At 48.0% G+C, this 25003-nt stretch overlaps 1 protein-coding gene across 1 annotated transcript in view; it reads left to right on the top strand.

Moving 5' to 3' along the window:
* The window catches only part of PCDH19 (protocadherin 19), a 60562-nt gene extending 35909 nt beyond the window's left edge, over window positions 1-24653 (top strand). The window contains exon 5 of the mRNA XM_074882836.1: window positions 19781-24653. Coding sequence (XP_074738937.1) covers window positions 19781-20370 — 590 coding nt within the window. The 3' untranslated portion in view covers window positions 20371-24653. The remainder of the gene's footprint in view (window positions 1-19780) is intronic.
* The last annotated feature ends 350 nt before the right edge of the window (window positions 24654-25003 follow it).

The following is a 25003-nucleotide window of genomic DNA, read 5'->3' as shown; positions in this document are numbered from 1 at the left end:
TAGATGTTTTCTGCTACCTTTTTCACCTTGCCTTGAGCCAGAGCCATACTTGTACTCTATAAGTCATAGGAGCACTTGCCAGCATAGAAATCAGAAAGGAACTATTTCAAATATGTGTTTTTAATGTTAGAAGCAACAGATTTCAAACTTATCTTAATTCCCAGTGCTGGCCACTATTTTTGCCATCAGTTGTAGAAGGAAAATCGTTGGTGCAATGAAGCAGTGATTTGCTGTTTAAGATATAAATAGAATCCAAAAGAAAATACGAAAATAATAAACACACACAAATCATAAAAAAGCCTGTGTTAGAAATAGTCACCACAGCTATAAAATAGTGAAAAAGCTTTAAAATCAAAGTGAGAGGGTTTTTAAGCAATGTCAGTAATGTGTCTCTACAGAGAATTGCTGCTAAAAGCATCACTTCCATTTTTCTGGTGCCAGATCAGCAGTAAAGGTTGGCGTGAAATGTCATCTGGAAAGACCTGATCCTGCATACATTTCCACATTTGAGTAACTTTGCTCACATAGGTGGTTTAATTGTTTCTGAGTCTCATAAACTCCAGCAAGATGAAGGGTTCTTTGAATAGAAATGGGTTACATTTAAATGCTTACGTTAAGTCTTCTTCATACTATCGCCCAGTATAGGAATAGGCTTGGATGTAAAGGAGCGCTGGGCACATGATATTCACTGAAACTTTTCTTGCCGGTTGCATCCCAAATTATTCAGATACATTGTCATTTAGGGGATCAGGTTTTATCTAGAATATTCCAATTGGTTCTTATGCTCATCTCCATAGTATCTGTGTGCATTTCAGTCATGAATTGAGAACATGACTAATGGTATTAACAGGAGGCAAACACAGGTATTAGAAACTGTTGATTTTTTAAGCTGATTTCCAGCAGTCGTTCCACCTGCAACTCCCTTTTACTCTGCAGAAAAGCCTTTCTTTAGAGCTGTATGTACGTGAAGACCTAAGTGACATATTCTAGGGCTTTGGAGGCTGGAAATACAGCTGCATTTCTCTGGAAGTTTCTACAAATTAATAAAAATACCTACTTTCTTGTATTCATATATGCAGCACAAGACATAAAGTATAACATTCATATGTGAGTGACAGCACATCCCTTAAGATGGATAAACGCTGTAAGCTTTCTTTACAGGGCAATGTCAATTATTACAGCTCTTCTGATTTCTGTATTATTGCATGGATCGCTCAGTAAAGCAGCCTCAGTGAGCTCAGTGGTGCTCCTGCAGTGGCCAGCCTGGAGGGAGCAGTCAGCTTCTCACAGTACTTTGAAACCCCAGAGAAGGATTTTTATGACGAGTGGGTAAGCTGGGCTTTGGAAAGAGGAGTTGATTGTCTTATGATTCCTATTCTTTTAAATGATTACATATTGAGCATCTAAGTCAGTTTGTGGATGGCTGCTTGGTGGTTAGTGATGCTTTTTTGTACAATGCTCTCTCCATCCTCCCCAAGCACCCGCTCCTGCTGATGTTGCCCAGCCGGGCTCGCAGGGGGATGTAAGAGCTTTTATTAGACCAGTGAATGTAACTGGAAAAAAAGCTGTCAAGCACTCAGATTAACAAGTCTCTCTTCAGGATGACACTTATCGTTGCCAGGTTCGTGGTGCTTAGCTCCATCTTCGGTGGGTGGTCTGGACAGGCAGAGTTGGGCAGTGGGTCAGGCTGCCCCACCGATGGGCTCAGCTGCCCTCACCGCCGTGTTGCGTTGCGTCGCAGCAGAGCAGGGCAGCGGTCACTTGAGGAGGTTTAATCCACGCACGGACACTCTGGCTGGCACGGACAGATCCCTCGTGTTGCTTCTTCCTTAGGTTTGTAGCTCTGTGGCATTGAGCACAGCTTGAAGAAGTCCTTGCTGGAAACTGATGGTGGGGCAGGGGTGACACTGAAGTCATATCCATAGCAATAAATGAAAGCCAGTCCCTTCCTGCAACAGCAGAACTAAATAAAAACCAGATGTGTAACCTCCTTTGATTGCATAAGAAGCATTATCATATATCCCACATTCCTGGCACTCTTTCTTCCATTTTCAGGTTCCTTCCATCAAAGATAATTCTTGCAGTGACTCCATCACTGAAGTTACTCAGTCCAGGGTCACAGGAGTTACAACCTTTAGAACCTCAAGTCCTTTCCATCTAAGCACAGAAAACACTCACCAGATGTGAACAGTTTGGCAACTTTGAGAGGAGAATTAAAACTTGGATCTGTGCCCCATTGTGTAGGTTTGTAATGGATGAATGATCAACCCAGAAAGTTGGAGAATTTCTAGTATTTTGTTGTACTTTTTAATGAGATTTTGTCAAATTTAGTTATTGCTTACCCATATTTTTGCTGGGTGACTGGAGAGCAATATATAGGAGATATGAAGAAGCGATATTTCTGATTAGAGAGTTTCAGCTTCTGTTTGTGCTTGGTTTTGTTAACTGCTCCTAAACTCCAGCCCAAGCAGAAGGTTCGTGGAGAAGATCTTTGTCAGGGTTCAGCTGAAGGACGGGGCGGTGCTAACCCTGGCTCTCCCAAAGCATCCTTTTCCAAAACCACTACACAATACTTGGATTTTCAAATATTTCTAAGATAAATAAACAGTTCAGTCAAGCTTGCAGCTTCTTTTTCCCTTATAAACAAGCCAAAAAAAGGCTCACGTGGACTTTTTTTTTTTCCTTTTTTTTTTTTCCTTTTCCAGTAACCTCTAAGGAAACCATTAACACTTTCTGTCTCACAGCAGTTAAGACTAGCAAAATGGTCAAGGTAATGGCCATCATATTTAACAGTAGGGAAGGTATATGAATAAAACCAAACCTTCTGCTAACGCAGCAAGCCAGCACTTCCCGATCTCCTCCTGTAATCAATCTACATCGTTAATGACTCTGAAAACAGACTGAACTGCTGGGGCTGGCACCGGGAAACTTGCATTACAAACTAACCATCTCTTATTAACCTTTCGGTGTTTCCTTCACAACACTAATTAGAGCCAAATAAAACTACTGTTTGTGAAACTCTTAAGTTAAAATACAATTTTCAGAGGAAATATGGTAAACTCCAAAGCTCCTGTTTGCTTGGCCTTTCTTTTTAATTATGATGGAGGATGGCTGTTACTTGTTTAACAGAGTCTTACATGATTAATGCTGCAATGTTACTGTAATTAAAACAGAAAAAAAAGATGTGATTGGAGCCCGTATAATTTACAGACATCTTGGCATTCTGGTGGCAGAGCAGCTCTAAGTGTTGCGAAGAGGAATCATAAAAATTTATTCTAATTAAAATTGCCAGATTGACTAAACAACAGGTGACTTATGTAACTTGAGCGACTTGCTCTTGGGGTGAGAAATCATCTGAAATCAGTGAATTATACAAAGCTGTCTATTATTCTACTAAATGGGAAAGTGTGTGCTTACCATGGCAACCTGCATCAATTTTGCAGCCGCTGGAAAATACAGGGCCCTTTATTAAAGGAATAATCGCCACAAACAGCGCGCTGACCCTCGGCTCTGCGGGCGCGGGGTGTGCGGCACGGCGAGGTTCGGAGCAGCCTTCTGGGCACAGGAAGGTGCCATCAGGTTAAATCCCCTCCTGCTCTATCAAATCATGCACCCGGCACCGCAGGGGTGACTCGGGTACAGTGCCGGACCGGCGTCTCCGGAGGGGGTGGTACAAGTTAGGTGCCTGTTTTTATCTCCCCCCCCCCCAAAAAAAAAGTGGTGCAGTTAACTTTGTAAGTGCGATAAAGATAAATTTCTCTTAATTACGCTTGTGTACTGCAGAGAGCTGGAGGGCAGGGGACTGCATCTCCCCTGGGTGCAGAGGAAGGAGCCCACTTGTCTCTGAAATATGGTGTATATGGGTAAGTGTCTGAACTGCTCCTGTTCCAGCAGATAGCTGCTGAAGGGAGACATACCACTGGGTTTGTATGTAGGTTGTTTTACTAAATGATCTATGTAATAATATATAAGTCAAAACTCTGTAATAATTGGCACAAAACAGCAAAGAGAACTTGCAGCTTTTATCCGTCTTAAGGGAAGTGCTGCCACTCAAAACTCACAAGCGCTATATTTTATTTCTCATACAGCATATATGAATGTAAGAGAGTAGATATTTTTAAATGGGTCACAGAATTATTAAGAAGTTTGGCAGCCTTTCCTCACGGCAGACACACAGGTATGCAGCAGGGCGGGCTGGGCTGGGAAGCAGGAGCACAGGGCTGTGCCAGGCTCCGGCTGGGTTTGTGTTTCCTTTGCTCAGTGATTTCCCTCTCCATCCTGCATTTAACCCCTGTGTCTGTTTGGAAAATAAGTTCTTTATAGCTAGTATATTATAGATATATGCTAGCCACAATGTGTGTAATCACAGTAAGCATAATGTGGCCATATTTTTTCTGAGTATCTTTAATAGTAATGATCAGCTTCCCCACTCTTGGCATTAGCTCCCTTAGTGTTTTTATTTTTCAGCAGAAACCCTTTTTTTGTTCCATTTTCCTTATTGTATTTTCACCCTTTTTCAAGTGTGGAGAACGACTTGCTTTGTAACCAGCTTCATTAGCTACTCACATGTTGTGTTTCATTACTGATATCCGCAGCCAGCTGCGGGTGACAGCACATTGCAGCGGGTGACCAACGGTCACCACTGTGTCACTTCACCTTTGGGCAGTGACAGTCACACCTGGGGCAAGGAAGTGGAGTCAGGTCGAGCTGGGTTGGGCTCAAGGTCTGGGTGTAGTAAATAGGAGGATGTCTGGATGTGTGGAATGAGTAATTGTAGTGAAAGCAGAGCTTTATCCTGAAGAAATCCTGAGTTAACGTCAGTCCCTGTAGGAAAAGGAGAAAATTGAACCACCAAAAAAAAAAAAAAAGATGAAAAAACCCCTCTCTGAATTGAAGCAATAGGAAATGAAAATTGCTGAGATAAACTGTCATGTGGGTAGTGGTGCTACCAACCTTGTGCTGCAGTAATTACCTCTATGCATGCAATTTGTGCTCTGCTACGACTGATTTCCCACATCATCCGGTGCCCAGGCTATATTCAATCAGTCCCAGCTGGAGAAAACTATCTTGGATCATTCGGTGAGATTTCACCACAGATGCTACCTTACATCTTACGGAAGCACTTGAGAGCTGTACGCCACAAAGCTTCCCTGGCACACGGCTGGAGGTGTGGGGACGGCCACGGGAGGATCCCTGCAGCAAGGAGGGGCTGGCTGCAAGGCAGGGGGGTGCCACGTCCTGTGGGGTGCTGAGCACCTGCGGCTGATGGCAGGGTAAAGGTGAGGAGTTTCTGGTCCTTTCTAGGGTGAAAACTTTGCTCTGCTGGGTGCGTGCTGGAGAGACTAGGTTTTGTGGTTGTTCTTACACTGGTTTATGTGAAAAATGAAAGAGCAAAGAGTGTTGTTGGAAATTTTTGCGAGAAGCCCGAGGAAGGTGGGTGTCTGCATTGCTTGCAAACCAAAATAGGTTGGGCACTTGATTTCCTCTGACTGCTTTGGAAGTGTCAGCTACATTAAAGAGACGAGGCAGGAGAGTAGCTGGTGCGAGTACAGCAGAAGGTCCTGCCTCGTCTGCTCGGGCACGTTCTCCAGTCAGCTTGTTGAATAGGTGAACCGCTCCTGAGCCAGGCGAGGAGCCTCCGGATTTGCCCTGCGGAAGGGAGAGCCTTCTCAATTCAACTAACTGTGCTTCTGGATTTGATGCAGCTCAGTGAGAAGTTATAAAGGGGCATCTCCCTTTTGGGAAGAGGAATTTGGCTAGAAATCTGAAGTCAAAACTGTTCATAGTAATAATTCAGGAAAGGTCAGAGAGCCAGAAGTATTTTTGTGAGTAGTAGGTGCATTAGTGGAGGGTATAAATACCTTTGGGGAGGGTCTGGCACACTCAGGTGGGCACTATATATACACAGCACCTTCATTTGGTTTTCACTCTTGGCATTTACCAGCTGAGTTATTTGTGCTGCTGACATCACTGCTCACCAGCATGTTTCAACAGGAGCCGTGTCTTCTCGATGCTCCACTCTGCCGGGCCTCGCTGCATCTCCTACAGCTGCTGAGAGCTGTCCCTGGGAGCACGGGGCTGCCGGCTGCCTCGCGGCACTTCCCGGTTGACTTCCATGTCCTGCATCTGTTCTGACAGGCGGTGCTTTTGCAGCCGCTCTCTGATTAGTTTTGGTCCCTCAGATGCATTGATTTACAGACCTTTCCCCTGCAATACAGCTTTTCTCAATGACAGTCCATGAAGCGCATGATAACTCAGCAGCTTAAATTATTCAGGCAAATTGAATGTGTTTGGCTTGTTCCAAACTTTTGTTTCCTTTCGGTGCTGTCAGGAGAACAGGTAGCCGTGCTGCTTGTATCCAACTCATTCAGGTGCCAGGGAGACACAAACAGGTCAGGTATAACCCATGTTTTACCTCGTTCATCACTTATTTCCACCTTCAGCCATGCTTTTTCTGTGCACTTTTGTGCCTCAAAAATGTTTATCTTGCATTTAGGGTTGCTCCCTTCTGGTATGCTGCTGGGCTCTGGGAAGTTACTTCATCTTGCGGTGGAAACGCCAGTGTAAAATCCAAAGAAAATTCTGTGTCTGTTCCACCCGTTAGCCACATGTCCTTTTGCGAAAGTATAGTCACTCATGCAAATATTTTGACCCATTAGTCATCACTGTATGATCCAGGAACCTCACATTAATGAAGACAAGTAATTAAAATGAACAATTCCGCCTGCAATTCCCTCATCGCCTGACCTCTGCTTTGTCAGTCTTCCTCCATTGTTATTGGGTAGATATGTCCAATTAATTCACTATAAAAATCCACACAAGCTTTTCACTGGGCAGACGTGCCTTGCAGGGACCACCGAGCTATGGCAGACAGGTGGAGAGGAGATGCTTTGTCAGTGCAAAACTGTCCCCTTGCTTTCTGGAGACTGTTCTGCATCAGGAGCTTCTGGGTATAGCTGAAGGCAGTGGCTTTCATTCTCCAAATATGAGTCTGGAGATTTAGGACCTAACTCAAAGCCTGTTGAATCCAGCAGGACTCTTTCAGCTGAGACCACTGAGCTTGAAATAGGACCCAAGAGAGATGGCATCCTCGGGGGACGTGCTCTGAACTTTGCTTGACATATCGGTCATCTAAGCCTGTGTTCAGAAGTTAACTCAGGGAGAAGAAATCTGCTACTGAGAATCTCTCTAATTCAGCGAACAAGGCAGAGCTGCTGCTGGAGGATTGAGGCTTGCCTTGGAAAATTCTAGCTGCAAATGAGATGCATGATTTTAGGAATTAGAATAATTACCCCCTGGAACAGGTTCCCAAGGGATGTGATATATTCTGTATCACTTAGAGTCTTTAAATCACATTTGCATGTTTTTCCTAAAAGCGTGCCTAGTCACTCAAAGTGAAGGGCTGTGCTTGAGAAGCACAGCGTGACAAAGCTGAGCATCCCGTGGTTTGCAAGGGAGCGGAGCAGGGAGTCACCGTGGTCCCACATGGATTAAGCTCTGCAGATCCCCAGAAGAGTGGGTTTTGGCACGTCCTCAAGGAGAAGAGCTCATGGCCATCCCCTTGGCTGGCGCCATGCAGGAATGTGCAGAAATGTGCAGAACTGAGCAAGTAACCACGCTGGGGATGATTCAGGAGTGAACTCCCCCAGCCAAAATCTGCCTTCCCTTTCCGAGCAGACACAGTCCCTTCCTCGCTGAATCAGCCATCCCCAGGGGCTGAGCAATCTTGGCTGTATCAGTGTTTCCAGGACCTTCCCTCCCACCGCTCCCTAAATGATGAGAGTGTTTTTGAAGACCTCATTTCCTGGCCTTTCCCTTTTATCTCTCCAAACAGCAAGTAAACGAGCAACACTTTAGTTTTTAGTTACTGCTTCTGCACTCGGTGAGCTATCAGAGGCTGTTGATGATGACTTTTCTCTTTTCCATACTCCTGCCTGCAGGATTTGGGGAGATAATTCATTTGGTCCTGGTGCTTTGTCAACTTTCAGCGGTTGTAATTGCCTAATGATCAGTGCTGATGCTGTTGTTAAGCCTGTTAAAACTTTGTCCTGCTGAACAGCCAGACTGTGGCTGTCTCATCATGTTGAGCCTGCTGTGTCAACTGGGGCTGCCTTTGATGCTCCCTCCCCGGCCCCAGCTTTGGCTGCTGCTTCCCACCCCACCTCAGCAGCTGCCTGCACCCACTGAGGGGGATGGATGCAGCAGGGTGCTACCCGTGCTCGGGAACTGCGCCCGGGGGTACAAATAACTAAAGAATAACCCCATGGAGAGCCAGATGCTTTCCAGTATGAATCTCCTCTCACCTGCTCCGACGGCTGTGCCAGCCCCAAGGAGCCTGGTGCTGGGTGATGAAGGTGGTCCATCGCCCCAAGCCCTGGTGGGGTGGGTGAGAGGAGCTCTCTGGAGGAGGCTGTCACTGGTAGGGCATATTTAGCAACCTGCATACCATTTTTGCTCTTCCATCTCTCGGGTGCCGTTTCCACCTTTGTTATAATTTTTTTAGAGCTCTAATTGGCCGCATTCCGTGCTATCACCTTCTTTGCTATGCATCCGAGGTGCCCAACTGGCTGGTGCCGGCTCTTGAAGCCCCCGTCGCTCATCCTCGTCTCTTCCAAGGCTGTTTCTTACTTAATGGCACACACTGAACATTAGTGCATTACCATCCCTTTTCCAAGAACAGTCTCCATCCACTCTTCTCTCGTCCCCCAGTGCCTCATCCAATTTAATTAATTATACTTAGTATATTACGCATCCTGTCAAAGTTTTTCCTTTCCGAGGTTTAATGGTTTTTTAATTCTAATGCATGCTGCATGTGTAAGTGTTTTAGAAATGAGGCGAGCGTGCAGTGGCAAAGAGGCAGCATTACATCTGTGTGCTGCAGCCAGTGAGGGTGGATCCCTGTAAAGAGGCTCCAGCAGAATTATTGCAGGACCGCACTGCCCGCCTTCCCGTTGCATGCCCCTTCTTATGCTCGGGGGGAAAATCAGGCTAACTCCACAGCAGAGGGTCACGTTTGGGTCAAACCTACTTGCTTATGATGCATCTTATGCTCCTGTTGCAGAAGCAGGCACCTGGCTGGTGGCTCAGCCCCAGCACCAGCCACATCTTCTCAGCTTCTGCAGCCCTGTGGCGAACTCCAGTGTAATGAACTTGACTCTTCTCCTCGTGCTAACTCTGTCTGAAAGCACCAAATTACATCAGTCATTTCAGCCTTGCTGTATCCCTTTGAAGAAAGGCTGCGTTAAGGATGCGGTAGGGACTAGACTAATCAGGTAACGCCGGCTGGGGCTGGTACCTATTGCACTTTTATTTCCCAGTGACAGTTAAAAGGTTTGGTCAGAAAAGTGGTTCAGGAGGAGTGACTTTGTGGGGTCTTATACTTACTAGCTTTGGGTTTTTCCAGATAAAACCTGCTCAGACTAAGAGGGTTGTGGGTTGGTGGTTTTTTTTTTTTTTCTTGCCTGTCAGTGTTGCAAAGTGCTTAGGTTTTGAAAATCCAGCTGGGCTCTGTCTGTCTGTCACACCATCACCGGGAGTAACGATGCCGTGGTGCAATTTAGCTGACAGCCCTGTGAACCGGGGCCAGGAGCCAACACAATCCAGCCTGACCTCGGGGCAGTGCTGCAGAAACATGCCTCGGAGAAATCAGAAAACATCAGAGGCTGCGCAGGCAGAGGTTGGGCCAGAAGTCCACTGTGCCCCAGCAGCGCTGGAGCAGCCTGTCTGGGGGAGCAGGAGCCTCCTGTCCCTGGGTGGGAGCCACAGCAAGGGGGTGTGTGGCAGGACCCCAGGGCAGCGTTCAGACCCCCGCCGTGGGCTCAGCAGCAGTGCCCGGGTGCCTGTGGTTTGGCATCAGCTGGGCCAAGAGGGCTGGAGCCACGGAACTGACTGCTTTCCTTGCAGTACTTACACAGATCATGAAAATATGGTTATTCTCCATTCCCCTTGCTCAGCCATCTCCCCGTGGCTCTTCAGTTTACAGCTGCAGACAAACTTGAGGGCTTGTTCTCCATCTTGCCCCCACTGTTGTGGGGCCGACAGGATGGGAAGGAATGGGGTGGGATCCCACCTGCATTGCTGGAAACCGAGCTTATCCGTGACTCGCAGGTAATGTAGTTTCCCTAAGCTTATAATGAGGTTTCAGATTTGACTCTTGACCTTATAGTAATTTTACATGCATATTTATGCACTATGATCACACTCTTAATTAATGAAGGTAAATTTAATTACCAGAACAAAGTTTTGACAGAATTAAATGGGCCAGATTCCCAGGCTTTGGCAATGCCATGATCTCTTCTGGTGGCCATGGGGCCAGTCTAACCCACAGTTGATGTTCCCCTCACATTACCATTATCTCTCTTTACATGGAGCTGGAGCCTTGTTTGAGCCCTCCGTGTAGCTCCATGGCCAGGGCAGAGAGGAACAGGAACATTCGTGTGTCACGGTGAGTCGTGGTGCAGGACCAGACTGGGGGTGCTGTTGGGTGCTGGACAATGTAGACCAGCTTTTGCAGACTTGTCCCCACGGCCAGCCCAGTTCCCTGTGCAATTTCTGTGGGACATCCTTGTGCTTCAGAGGAGAGGATCCACCAGCATCCAAAAAAATGTTCATCCAAAAAAGAGTTAAAGTAGAGTACCAGGGAGGGGATAATGCTGGGCTTCAGGGTAGAGGAGTGAGAGGTCAATATTATGATGAGAGATGGCCAGCAACCAATGCTTTTGGTTTAAAAAAAACAAAAAAAAAAAGGGAAAAATTCCCTAGCTATCTCTTGACAGTGGGGAACGCCCCATCGTGCTGGGAAGCCTTCCAGCTTCCTCCACTCTTCAGAGCTGCGCACTTTTAGAAAGTACAAAGAGCTTCTCATAATGTTTTGCCTTGTGGGTACGTCTATGATTAATTCCGTGCAAGCATTACTGGTGCAATAACAATACTGGAGGTCCTAAAACTGAAAAAGGAAACACATTTGGCTCGTACTTCATACACAATCACTTACACTTAAGCTATTGATAGTTGATTGGGATCTGTAGACTGCTGGGCTGGTGCCACTGGGTTTCTGAGCGCGTTCAATGGCTGGAACAGACAGCGAGGCTGTAGGTTTTGGCAAGCTGTAGGTCTCATTAGTCAGGCTGACTGTATCTGACACGAGAGATTCCCATCCACCAAGATGAAGCTCACTTCCCTAGGCTTTGGCTGACGTCCCAACAATATTTACATGAAGGACAACAGAGGATCAGTGTTAGATTAAGGCTGTGAGTTTCCAGTAGGCAGACAGTTAAATATTCTATTGAAATACTCTTTTGATTATTTAGATAATAATGAAGTTTATGCATGTCCTTGAGAAATCTGGGGAAAGGCAGTTGTTTTATGCTAAGCATGCAAAGATGTGTTTAATCTTGATAATAGGAGTAAATTATGTATCAGCGTTTATAACCTCAGCTCCTTTATTTCTCACTTGTTTTGTGGAAGCATCAGAAACCTTGTAGGGAAGGGAGAGCTGAGTTGGGCGGGTATGCGGGTGGAGGGGGCAGGCGGGGGTCTCGCCTGCATCCCTGCTCCTGCCAGCACCCTGGCCCTCCGCCTCCCTGCGGGGAGAGGATGAGGATGGGTTGTTCTGCTTTGTCCTGGCCAAGGGAGGTGCTGGTTATGGTAACACGTTCGCCATGAGCCCCCTGAGGGGTGTACGTCAGTACGGCTGCAGCGAGGGCAGGGATGCTGCTCCGTCAGGCACTGGGCCAGGAGCTGGCACGGTACAAGCAGCCGGGAATTGCTTCTTATCTCCCCCAACTGTCATTTCTATTTTGCTGGATTTTTATCAGAATTGTCGAGTAGCTATTTTCTGAGCAACGCCTAATTTTGAATGGGACAGGGTAATAATTCGATTTATTGCTGCTGTTGGAATGTGGCTGCCTGGCTGGTCCCACGTTACCCCGACAGAATATGTGAATTTGTCTGTTTTGGATTTGACAATAGTGGAGAAAAGCAACCTTTGGATTAATTTGTTTTAGCGACTAAAGTCCCATTAAATGGAAGGCAGCTGGTGTCAAAGGCATAAACGGAGACAAAGTTTTGCTCCCAATTGTGGGAAATGTGTTTAAACAGACTAGAAATGTTTCCATCTCTGCAGGGTATAATATACTCAAATGGTTACATTAACATGAAAAAAATATAAGAAAGAGTGTATTTAGGACAATCCCTCTGTATCCAGTGTTAATGAAATTGAATTCCAGTAATGAACTCAAAGGGTTGTATTCTGCACTCGTGCAGGCAGCACAGTAACTGCCATTAGCATTAATGGGAGCTGTGCCTATGAATTACGGAGCTGTAATGGTTTGAGATGGAAAAGGTCTATCGGATCCCAGAGTGCTCTCCTCTCCGAGGACCAGATCCTGCATTCTAACATCGGTTAGGATGCTAATGAACCCTGTATCAAGGCATGAGTAGTGGAGTTTCGGAGGTGAAATCCCCACCGCTCAGGGGCCAGCACAAGCTCTTCGGACCACTTAAGAAAAGGATTAATTGGAGTTTAAATGGTGTGTTCTGCTGGCCCTCTGAAAGGGAATTAATTTTGCCTCGTGAATGAGGTGGGGATTGGTCTGCAGTCCCGGGATAAAGGGGGGCAGCCAGCATTAAATTGCATCCCAGACCCTTCTGGGTCTGACTCTGCTGGAGTGCACGGCGTGCCCAAACACCAGCTCCTCTTGCTTCGCGTGATCGCTCTCCTTCCCAAAGCCACCTTCTCATCCCAACGGCTTCAGCGTGCCCAGGAAGGCATTTTTCTGAAGAAAATCTTTTGTATCAAATCTATCCTTAGCCCTCTGGTGTGTAGCTAGCCAGGCAACCCAGATCTGTCGGTGTGTCTGTCTTCATTCATGATACAGGGACCATTCTGCAGAAGAAAGGGCATTATTAATGGTCATACAGAGCAGAGGAAGAGGTGAATGGGCCAACGCCCCAGCTGGTGTAAATCAGTGTGGGTCCTTGGCACTTCCTGGGAGCTGTGTGTGTCTGCAGCAGCTGGAAGCACAAGCCCCGTCGCATCTCTCCATTAGACCACTATAGAAGCGCTGCCCATGAGCTGCATTCAGCCATGAGTCCTTATCAGCAATTGCCTGATAAATTAATCTAATTCACATCCCTTGTTTTGTTAAAATAATTCCTTGCAGGCAGTTGCTTTGTCCAAGCACTGTTGACCTCCTGTGTCGGGACAGACAATCCAGGATTAAAAATACGGCATTTTTTAGCTCGCATAAATCCTGAACAATGGCGAAAGAGAGGAAAAGAAAGGCTCCTCGTTGTGGTAAAGAGCATTTGTCACTGTCCCTGGTTATTAGTATCCTCTGAGCATTGTGCAAGGGAAGCCACGCCAGGATTACATTTCTGCATAGACTGGAGATTTCTTATTAGGAAAGGCGAAGAAGGCTCTGTAAAAGCCTATAGGTCAAAAATATAATACACTATTCCCCACCTCTTGTTTCCTGATATTATGCTATTACAGAAGATAAGGGAGAGGTGCAGAGTCTTAATTTACAAGCAAATGATGAGCCATGGCTGGGGACTGTTTGTATTTTGCTCGAGCTTATTATTTTATCTGGAGTGTAATGCGGTGGATCGCTGCTCCTGAGCCGGGAACAGCCGCTCCTGGCGGGGTGGAGGGGAGGTGGGCTCTGCTGGCGTGCCGAGGGTAGTGGGTGCTGCACGGGGGCTTGGGGACATGCCTCGCGCCTTGTGGCATACATCCCCGAGAAAATTAAGGTTCTGGAGTTGAAAATAAACCCCAAAGTAGCTGGAAGAAGAGTGTTAAATAATGCAGTTGCGCATTGTCCATGAAAGATGGCTAACCATGAGTAAACATCAACAGCAGTGTTTGATCCCTTCATGTTTACTATTTATTCATATTTATTATTCATAAATTCCATCACAAATGTTAGGCCCGCACCCCAGTGAGACATTTGCATTTTATTTTAAGTTTGATTTCCCACCCGACCCCACCCCTCCCCCCCTTAGTTTCATGAACTGAGATTTAATGATTTGCTTTTCCACATCATTCCCGTGCTGGCTTCCCTGGCTCTCCTCTTCTTGTTTCAGGAAGAGATTTCTAACATGGAAAAGTGATATTTGAATAGATTCCCCTAAGGCAATCAATTTACTTTTAATTTGTCTGGAACTAAGCTTTTCTTTGTTGCAATGAGAAAGGATTGAAACTGCTGTAAAATTTATTAGCTTCCAGGAAGATTTTGAAATGAATTTTTTAATGATCGTGCTGTTTGCTGTACCCAGGAGCAGTGTCATCGTGATTACAGTATAATCATACGGTTGCTGAAGAAACATCGAAATGCAGAGATAAAGCCAGGCTCCTGCATGAGGGTAGCCGTGGTACTGGCCCAGGTACGGGCACACGTGCCCCGGGCTGGCACGGAGCTGGGGCCTTTGGGCCAGGGCTGCTCAGCACAATGCTCACCCGTGCACCCCCTGCCCTGTGCACATCCCAGCCCGGCTGCGATTCTTCCAGACGGCCTTTTCTTTCTTATTTTTCATTTTCAAGCAACTCCTCTGCTCCTTTTCCTTGCTCCCCATGTAATAGCACAAATGAGCTCTACTTACTCACCTCGGCAAAGCTGCTCTGACATGGATTGGATTGAACTGAGCGGCTGTTTGAAAATGGAAACTCCAGGGACTATTGTCATCGCCCAAATTGCACCTTAGATTGTATAACAGCACATGTCATCTGGCCATTTATCAGGAATATTACATTCCCAGGCACTTGCACCTTGCTACGATTTAACTTTGTCTCTTTGGCCAGCGCTGCGATTCCACTGGAGATAATTCAATTGCTCTGAGAGCTGAATGGGCGCCTTGCACACCAGCTTCATGTTGCTCTGCCGCAGGTATGCAGGCTTTGAATAGCAGACTGAAAGCACTTGTACACCCTGGACATTTTTAAATCCTTCCTTTAAACCAGAGAAAGCCCTGTGCAGGGGGAAGCTGGAGGCTCTGTTGCTCTAGTGCCCACCCCGTGTCCTCTGCCAGCTTCTCCTGGGCTCCTCTTGGCTTCCAGCTCTCAGGCATCCATCCTGTCTCCTTCCTCTTCTGGCCAAGAGCTTTCACAGTGGGATTGGAAAATGCTGAGGGTCTCGACTGGGCAGGCATCAGGGCACTCGGCCCCAGGAATTCAGGCCATCCCCATGTTTCGTGTCACCTCCCTCCTTCTTGTGTCGCCACGCCGTTGTTGCCAGCTCCCGCTCCCCACCAGTGATGAGGGCTGTGTGTCTGCCCGCAGAGGAGCCCCGGGTGCTGTCGTCTCTCCCACCAGGTCTTCCTGCAGCCGCTGGTTCTCAGCAGCCCACTGCCTGGCTCAGACCCCGCAGGGGGCTGGCTGGGGCTCGTTATTAGTTGCCTTTCTGCTGGTCCCCCGAGGTGCAAGTAGAGCAGGTTTGAAATCTGGAGCTCAACATGGATTTTGCCATACTTGTTGAGGAGCATATTTATTCCAGGGATAGATGTTGGTTTTATTTTATTTCATATTTGCTATGTGAGAGCTTATGTGTAGCAATGACACATTTTTTCTGCTAAGCCTGACTTCAGGATAACTTCTTACCTCTTGAACGTCTGCCAGGACGTTTTGTACCTGGGGAACATTTTAAAAACGACCCTGCCCTAAGGTGCTCTGAAACCTGAAAGGAAGTTGCAGAGAGCTGGGGATGAGTCTTTTTAACGAAGTAACAAGCAATAGGACAAGAGGTAATGGCCTCAAGTTGCACCAGGGAAGATTTAGACTGGATATTAGGAAGCATTTCTTTCCAGAACAGATTATTAGGTGTTGGAATGGGCTGCGCAGGGAAGTGGTGGAGTCCCCATCCCTGGAGGGGTTTAAGAGTCATGTTGACATAGCGCTGAGGGATCTGGTGGAGTTGAGAACAGTCAGTGTGAGGTTCATGGTTGGACTGGAGGATCTTCAAGGTCTTTTCCAACCTAGATGATTCTGTGATTCTGTGAAACGAGATTCTGGATTTGTGCTGGGTGAAGGCAGACTGGCTGAAAAATGGACATTGCTGCTGTGGGACCTGCACACGCCATGTGCCAGGCTGCACAGCCATCACCCGTGCATGGCACCTGTGTTCAGGTGAGCTGTTCAGCATCACTCAGGACAGCCTGCATGGGACACGGGTATCCCTACAGCCAGATTTGCAATAGGATTCTCCCCACAGTGTGTGCGCGATGTGCTTGGCTTGTGAGAAAGCCTAGCCCAGCTCCAGGTGCTTGCAGAGCCCCGGGCCATGGTGTTGCCCTTCCCCAGGCTGTGCCAGCTGGCGGCTCCTTGCCATCCCAGTGCATTGGGCTCCTCCAGCGAGCGGGGCGGTCGGGCTCCTCGGGCACTCCTGTGTGGGATGAGGCATTTGCTCCATGGCTTGTGCAAAGCAGTGCTGAAGCTGTGGTGTTGCTCACCCAGTGCTGCCCCTCCGTTGTTTCCTCCTCCTTTTGCCTCTCGTCGGGCAGTAGTTTCACGCCAGCTTGCTCAAGCTCTGCCATCGGTGTGGTGGGCAGGGAGGTGGGACGCTGCCTGTTTTGGCTGTCTGCCACTCGTCATGTCATGCGTAGTGTGGTGGTTATTACCTGGGCTTTGCTCCTTGCATTAAGAACATTTTTTAGTGCAGACAGTAACAGTCATATTGACTAGGGCAGGTCTAGGGCTGTAAAAGAATTTCCTGTTGTCCTATTTCCGATTGTTAAAGTGGTAAAAAACAAGACAGAACAGTACAATAAAGAGCCCGTGAATGTGAATGACTGTCCTGGGTGCCGTTAAGGCTGGGTGAGTCAGACGTAGCTGCAAAGGGCAGCGCCAGGAGCGGTGCCTGGCGGCTCCGTGCCTGCCTCTGCTTTGGGGCAGCAGCTCCTCCTGCGCAGGAGTAGGATGCGAGGTGACAGCCCTGGGTCCAGCCCACTGGAGGAGCCCAGACCCCTCTGAGCTTGCTGTCTTTGGACCTAGGAGTGGCATGGTGTTCATGTGTATCAACAGGGCATGCTTGTGGCATGAAAATAGTATTTTATATCAACTACAGGGTTAAGACAGTGATGAGTGGGTAGCTGAAGGTCCTCATTCTGCCATGGAGGGGCGGCTGCTGCTCAGGGCTCTGTGCTGGTCTCTGGGTCTGCTGCCAGGTCGGGGCTGGTCTGGGCAGCCTGGACACGTGTTGCCCCCGAGAACAGGATGGTTTCTGGCTGTGGGACATGGTCTCTGCAGACCAAAGCTGAGTCATGTGGTGGGGACAGGAGCAGGAAGGCAGAATGTCTTGTGGAGCTACCTGTTGTTTTCAGGTCTGTGAATGGATGGTGACTCCTGCCCCTCTGCCTGTCAGCACAGCGTTTTTTGTACTTGTTACATTCCCTTCATAAAATAAAAGATTGAAACAGTATAGTTTAATGTAATGCTTTTCATCTCTTCTCTTGCCTGCATTTCAGCTGCCGCTGGTGCGACTTGCAGACAAACATCTTGGTGTCCAAAGCCGATCATCTCCCCAGCAGATAGGCACCACGCCAGTGGTCTTTAATAAAACTGCTCTTAAAGCATGGGTCCCTTTCTAGGGTTTGAGGAATATCCACTTGCAGTGCAGTAATCAGTGAAGTCTTCAATCTGTTTTTAACTGTAAGATGTGCCAACTTGGAATAAATGGGTCAAGGCAAGACAAACCTGCCTGTGCTCTGTCCGGAGTGCGGTTTGCCTTGGCTGTGGTAGTCCCGTGGATTTGGGGCTGAGCTGTGATGCTGGGCAGGGAAGGTGAGGAGCAGCAGCTCCCCCCGTGCCCTCCTGTGCTGGACCAGCCAGCCAAGTGTGTGCCCGGATCTGGCATTTCACGTCTGTGGAGAGACTGAAGTGATGTGTGCTCCAGCAACGTGCCCAAGGTCACACAGCAAAATAAATCAGTGTCTCATCAGAGATGGGAACCCAAGATATTTCTGTAGCCCCTCCAGCCATCACCAAGTCCTCTGCTATCACAGCCAGACTACACAACTTTGTATGCCTGTAGCACCCTTTTGAAGTTAAGCTGTGGATAAATAGGCAGACAGCAACACTTTCTGGGCAATTTTTCTTTTTTTTTTTTATTTTGTTCAAGTACTTGAAAGTAACAGAATCAAAGTATAAGAGCATGGGCTTTTAGATCTCAGTGCAGGTTATTCTGCATGTAAGGCTTAGAGCATCCTTCTCTCAAACTGCTGTAAAGGTGGCTGCCGAAACCCAGACCTCCTACACAGCTACCCGGCGCCGCGCTCCGCACCACCAGCTAGCTGCTGTGATGTAGAGAAAAAGCCAATGTTTTACCCATAGATTTTTCAATTAATTGGCTTCTTCTCCTTTAAAAAAAAATCCTTCTTGTTTTTTTTTTTTTTTTTTTTTGAGGTCTGCCTTTTACTCGTTTATTCTCTGTAAGTGTTAAGCTGCTCATATTTTGGTGCATTGTGCTATGTGCTGAGAATTTTTATCAGCCGCCCTAGTGCTCGAATGTGGTGGAAATACCAATGTGTCTGAGGAGCGGAGGTTATGCACACAGATGTACAAAGCATCAAAATGAACGGTTTGCAGATGGACGGGAAGCAAACCCAGGCTGAGTCTGCACCTTTGCAGGCTTCAATCCATCAAACTGGCACCGACCGAGCGCAGTCTTGTATAGGTAATGGCATTACTGCTTTAATGCTGCTTTGTGTGTATATAGGTTACGATAGGAAGGAGCTGTGTCTTTGCATAGGGTAAGATTGTGCTTGTGAGGGCTAGCTGCAATTACCAGTTCTTATCAAATGAAGGAAAAGTCATAAGCTGAGACTGAAAAGCAGCTGGGAGCCTGTAGTGTTCAGCAGGAGGCACGGTAGGATGCTCAGCAAAGGCTGGGGGTGTTGAGACTCCCGGATTTGATTTCCAGCTTTGCACTTGGCTGAGCCTGGCTGCTTCCCTGGGCCCCTGTTTGTTTGTTCACAGTGCGGGGGAGAGGCCGTGCAGTCCCTTGGTGGCGGCTGGCAGCGTGGGGATGCACGCTAGCACCAGGCACGAGGGTTTGCACCTGCCTGGGGGAGCTCAGATCTGGGCATGGAAGGTCCTTGGAAAGGGTTAAACCACCACTCCATATTTCAGCCCTGTAAAGTGGTGTTGGGACAGCCCCAAGTTGAGAGAAAGGATCTTTATTGCTCTCATATGAATAAAGCCCCAGCGCTGGGAATGACACATTTAATCTTCAGTGGAGTGGGCAGTTTTGGAGATTTATAAAGCCTCTGTTGTGTGGGAGGTCAGTGGGGATTAAGCGAAAAGTTAAAACACACGTATACACCCCAAAAAAAAAAGAAACCACCCTCTTCCCTCCACTCCCTTCTCCCCTCTGCAAAAAGTCAAGCTTAAATGTTGTGTCAAACCAAGCCTGGTGGCTTTTAGTACTGGTTACTAAACCCAGAAACTGCTGACTGTGAGCGGCTGACACCTGGGGCAGACCCAGGGTGGTGGATCCGCAGCCGTAGCTCCTTTCCCCAGGTTCCAGGTCTGGCGGTGGCAGATGACACACAACCTGTTGGAAATTGAACTCCAGGCTTTAGAGCAGCAGAGAAATGGCAGTAAAAATCCCTCTTCCAAGCCTTGCCTTAAAAATGATTGCTGTTTGGGGTAGGATAACCGCTGTTTGGGTGGGAGTGATGGGCAGCGCCTGGCTCGGCGGGGGGTCCCCCGCCCCGTGTGGGCTGGGGGGCAGCAGGCACCCCCGGCGGGGCTCCCCCCTTCACTGGCCCTTGTGTTTTCTCCACACAGATCAGAGCGAAGGATTTCATTGCAGGGAGGAGTGCCGCATCCTGGGCCACTCGGACAGGTGCTGGATGCCCCGCGGCGCTGTCCCCAGCCGCGCCAAGTCCCCCGAGCACGGGAGGAATGTCATCGCCCTCTCCATCGAGGCGACGGCGGTGGACACGGAGCCTTACGCAGACTGCAGCACAAAAAGGACCTTCGCCACCTTCGGCAAGGAGGGCGGCGAGCCCCTCGCCGACGAGCGGCTCGCCAACCCCAAAGGCAAAAGAACGGTGGACCCGGCCGCCTGCAGCCCCAAGGTGAGCGGCGCCGTCCGCGAGGCGGGCAACGGCTGCGAGGCCGTCAGCCCCGTCACCTCGCCCCTCCACCTGAAGAGCCCTTTGTCCGGCAAGCCGGCGGCACCATACAGTGCCGGGCACTGTGCCGGCAACCGGGAACGGGAGCCTTTTGGGAACAGTGGCCCTTCCCGGCCAACGGAGGCAGAGCCCCGGGGGGCGGACAGCGAGAGCGGCGGGCAGGAGGGCAACCCGCTCCTGCAAGAACGCCGGGAAAAGGACTCGCCCGGCGCCCGGAGACTAAAAGACATCGTCCTCTGAGCGGCACCTGGCGAGAGGAGGAGGAGGAGGAGGATGAGGGACCGCACGACTCCCAGCGCAGATTGTTTTTATCGCTTACCAATGGTTCACAGATTGCTGTATTTAAAAGCTTTCCCTAAATGTATTGTTTATAAATGAAGCTATCGTTAATGTGACAATCCCACTTGTCTCAACAGGCAGCAGGGGTGTGCAGCCGGAGCAAAGTAGCGGGTGTTTTGCTTTTGCCGGGAGGTGGTGGGTGGCGGGGGGAGAGGCGAGACCCCCCTGGTCCTCAGGAGCGCTCGGTATCCCCTCCTCGGGGTTTATATATTTTTATAGATCAAAATGAAGATAAACTTCCATTCCTGGAAAGAATTGAATGGCAAATTCCTTATTCGGACATCTTCAGTAATCACCCTGGTGGTTTTGTAGTCTAGACAAAATAGCGGCCATTTCTTGTGTGCGACTGTTCAAAACAACAGTCGGGTGAGTTTTAATATTCGCCCAATGCAAGGTTGGTTGTACTTGAAGATGTTGCTGTTTTGCTATGGGCACCCCTGCATTTATGAATCCTTTTGCTGTCACATGCTTATCTGTACTATTATTGTATTTGATATTGCAAATTACTGTATGTCTAGTGATGGCAAAAGGCTTTCAAGCTTAAAAAAAAAAAAATCACAACCATCTTACTTAAACTTTGGGGAACCTGCAGTTTTCAGACCCGGTGGAGCAAGCGCTTCTTCCAGCCCCCACCATCGCCTGCAGCCTCCCCTGGCTCTTTCAGGGCAGTGACAGGGCATTACAGGAAGGCGTTTTGGGGAAAATTCTGCCTGGATTGCAATTGTTGGATGCACTGTGCCGAACTTTTCCCCTTATCCTTTTCTTTTGCATAATTTCAAGGCAATGCATGGAAAGTTTTTCCAAAAGTTGGTTGGTTGTTTTTTTTCCAGTTCCCAGATTTAGATATCCCCCATCTCCAATCATTTCCAAGTCAAAGTGATGGAATTATTTAAGAGATCTAAATTACCTTCTCAATTAGACACACACTTCCAAGTCAGCATTTCCCAACCATGATTATGCCAAGTATGTGTGTGCTTGTATGTCATCATGGCATGGATTTTAGACTGTTCTGATTTCTTTCTATCCCTGCATCATAAATAAGTATGGAATGAGCAATAGTGATGTTAATTTAGGGGCAGACAGGTGATATGTAACAACGCTACTAATTCAATTAATGTGCCTTCTTAATGGAGAAAAAATGAAAGAAATTCATTATTTTTTCTCATAATTAAGGACTTTTTTGTGTGGGTACAAATTTACTCATATAAAATTGATTTAAAAATTGAGCTACTTTAATAGCCATTTTGTAGAAGGGAGAGAGGGAAGGGGTTTCACAGCTCTCTGCTCTCTTGCAGTGATAATTCCTCAGTGAGGTATGAGTAAGGTAGGAGGATTTCAGTTAGCATAGTAGTAGTAGTATTATTATTAACCCTTCACCAGATTTTCCTACCCTAAATAATGTTTCCTAGAATTTAAAATTGATTATGGAAGGGAAAATATATAGCTCTTGCCAATGTTTGCTGTACCAGCAAGTTGAAATTAGTGGTTTCTAGAGAAATAGTCTTTCTAGGTCTACATATCATGATAAAATATTTGTTACTTTGATTTATTTAAATTAAAAATGTCAACAAGAAAACAAGCTCCAGTCATTATTATCCTCAAAATAAAATTAAGCTCCAGCCAGGCTTCGGGGCAAATTGATCCTGCCTGAAGCTGTAGCCGGTCCAAGACAGGTCCACAGTCAGTCTGTTCCCCCTGTCACTCACTAGGGCCAGGAATTGGGAAAGAACTGACAAAAAACGGTTGTCTAATGAAATTTGTGACACTTCCCTTGCTGGTGTTGATGACTACCTCATTCAGCTCCCATCCCACGCGTTAATGTGCTGTCCTGCATCCCTCTGGAAAGCGAACTGGGGATTTTCCCCTCTGTTCTGGAGTTTGAGCCCATTTTTCAGGGATATGTTATTTCTGTTCCTGCAGTGTTTCCTGCCTGTGTACTGTTACTGCTGTCATTTATTTCTGTTTTTTTTCCACAAATGCGTGTTTTATTATAACACAAGCAAAGAAGAAAGGGGCTGGCTTGGGGCTGCTGGAGTAACTGGATTTTCTGTAACTGTTAGGCTGGGTTCATTCTGACGTTACCTGTTTTTGTCAGCTCTGGGTGTTTTTTGGGGGGGAAGCTTCTCGTATGTGTTTGCTGAGTGACAAGAGCCTGCGATGCCCTGTCTGTCAGATCCTCTTGGCTTTACAGGGACACAGCCCCACGTCACCCCATTGTCCACCCCCCACCTCCAGCAGGATGGGACACGGCTCCCCCCATTGCCCATCGCAGAGATGGGGAGCACAGGTTCCCCTGGTCCCTGGGTGCCCCATCATCATCCCCAGCTGCCCGAAAAGTGCCAGCCGTTAATTTCTGCTGAGCATTGCCCTCTGCCTGAGGAGCTGCCACCACCAGCCCAGTGTTTTGGATGAAAAATAGATGCTAACTGAAAAGGAAGAAAGAAAAAAAAACAAGAAACATTTCTCTAATTTACCCAGAGGAAACATTCCTTGCCACTCTGAATAAAAGCACAGCCGAGGAGGAATGTGAAATAATTCTGTATTAAAAGGGGGCATTAAAGAGGTCAGTAAACCCTTATGCCTCCAAGAAAATCGTTTAAACACCAGTTTTCTGGGCTGACCCGGGCTGCAGCCAGGGATGCTGAGTGAGGGGCCCTTCCCTGGCATGTCCTCGCTCTGCGGGGCCGAGGGGAGAGCCGGAGAGCGGCCCCGGATCTGCCGCCTCGTCCCTCTCCTGAATATTTTGCTACTCCTGTCACTGTCCCTCTGTGTCACTTGAGATGAGTTCAGGGCTCCTGGGCAAATCGCAGTCTCTCTTGGTTTTTTTCCTATTGCATTGGAACTGGTCATGCAAAAATGTTCAAGGCTGCAGGGAGGGGGGTTGGGTGTGGGGGGGTTCCAGATGTAATTATTGTGCTTTTTAATAACTTAAACCTGTCCTCAGATTTGGTTTAGGAAAAATAGCTGGGATCTGTTAATTTTCTTCAGGCAAACTTGCTCTGCTCCCCTGTTTATCCTGTTTATCCAGTAGAGCAGCAACCACCTATGATTCTCCCACGAGCATGAGGAGGACCCCACCTGGAAAAGCCCCAGGGCTGGGGGACAGGGGGCTGAACCCACCCTATGCTGGCCCAGGGACCCTTCCCTGCTCCCTGGGGAGCCCCTGGCCTTTCCCACCCTCGAGGCTGCAGGGCTGCACCGGGAGGGATGACGGAGGGCTGGGGGGGACGACTGACGGCTGGAGAAATACCCCCCGAGCACCGTCCTGCTGACGTTGTTGCCGTTCCCTGTTCGTTGTGAAGCTGGAGGTGGCCTGTGGATCACACGTTGTGCAGAAGTGAATTCCTTTTTTTTTTTTTTTTCCAAATAGGAAACAAGTTGCTTTTGTAAAGAACACACTGTCTGATGAATATGTTGAAACTATTCTTGGGGGAAAAAAAAAATCTAATTATGAATGGAAACACATTTGTCTGTCATTGGGGAAAATTGATGATCTTGTTGCTACAGCTGCTTTCGCAGCTATGGGTAATCTCTGATCCAACCTGTGAGTTGCGGTCCCCGTCGGGGAGAAGCCCAGCCGACCCCACTGCGAGCACTGCTGAGACGGATCCTTTATCGGCATCAGCTGATGTTCAGCTGACCTAAGCTGGGATGTAATCTTCGAACACATCTAATGCAAACTGGTTTTCAGCAGCACGCGCCTCCTCGCAGCCTTGCAGGGCGGCAGGTACGAGCCGCGGCCCTCGCACCGGAACACCAGCACCTTCCCGTTGCGGGAAGAGCCGGCGGCGGCACCATCGCTGCTCAGCGGCAGCGGGCAGGGCTGCCGCGGGACTGAGCGCGGTACGTCTCGTCATGGTGTCTCCGTTGCTGAGTATATGAAGAATAAATTGTTGTATATGCTGATATGTATGTTATGTACATTTTCACAGTGATTGAATCATTGTAAACAACAAAACGGAAAAAGGAAAAAAAAAAGAATCACCATTTTGTCTATTTTATGAAGATGATGAAGCAGCTTTATTAAATTATTATGATTCTGTTTCAAAATGGTGTACCTGCCACATTGGGTTTTTTTCATCTGATGAGAACTTTGTTTTCCACCTAAATGTGATTTTTTCTTTTCTCTGCTTTGAGCATCTAATGCATTTTAGTATTAAAGCAATTATTGAATAAAATGGAAAGTAAGTGTTTGGTTAAATATGCCTAAGTGGGTTAGCTTTGACGGGCTCCAGGTGCTGGTCCTGCAGAAGCCAGCGCACGGCTGGGCGCCCGTGTGGTCCCCTGGGTGCCACCCCAGTCCTTTTCCCATCCGCTTCTCCCACAGCTGATCCGCTTTGGCACCTGAGAGGCTGCAAGCCTCAGGCAGAGCTTTCCTGGCCCTGAGGAGGGGTCATCACTGTCCCCATGGGTGACCCGGTGGGGCAGGCAGGCTCTGAGCCCTGTCGCGGCTCTGGCCATGGCAGAGCCCCTCTCCTTGCCCCCACCAAACCGGGCACGGTGCCAGTCCTCCGCACCACCACCCCCTCACCTT

The sequence above is a fragment of the Strix uralensis genome, chromosome 13 (genome assembly GCF_047716275.1).
Source record: "Strix uralensis isolate ZFMK-TIS-50842 chromosome 13, bStrUra1, whole genome shotgun sequence".
Taxonomy (NCBI): domain Eukaryota; kingdom Metazoa; phylum Chordata; class Aves; order Strigiformes; family Strigidae; genus Strix; species Strix uralensis.
Note: the sequence above shows the minus strand (reverse complement) of the source record. Positions and strands in the feature narration are given on the sequence as shown.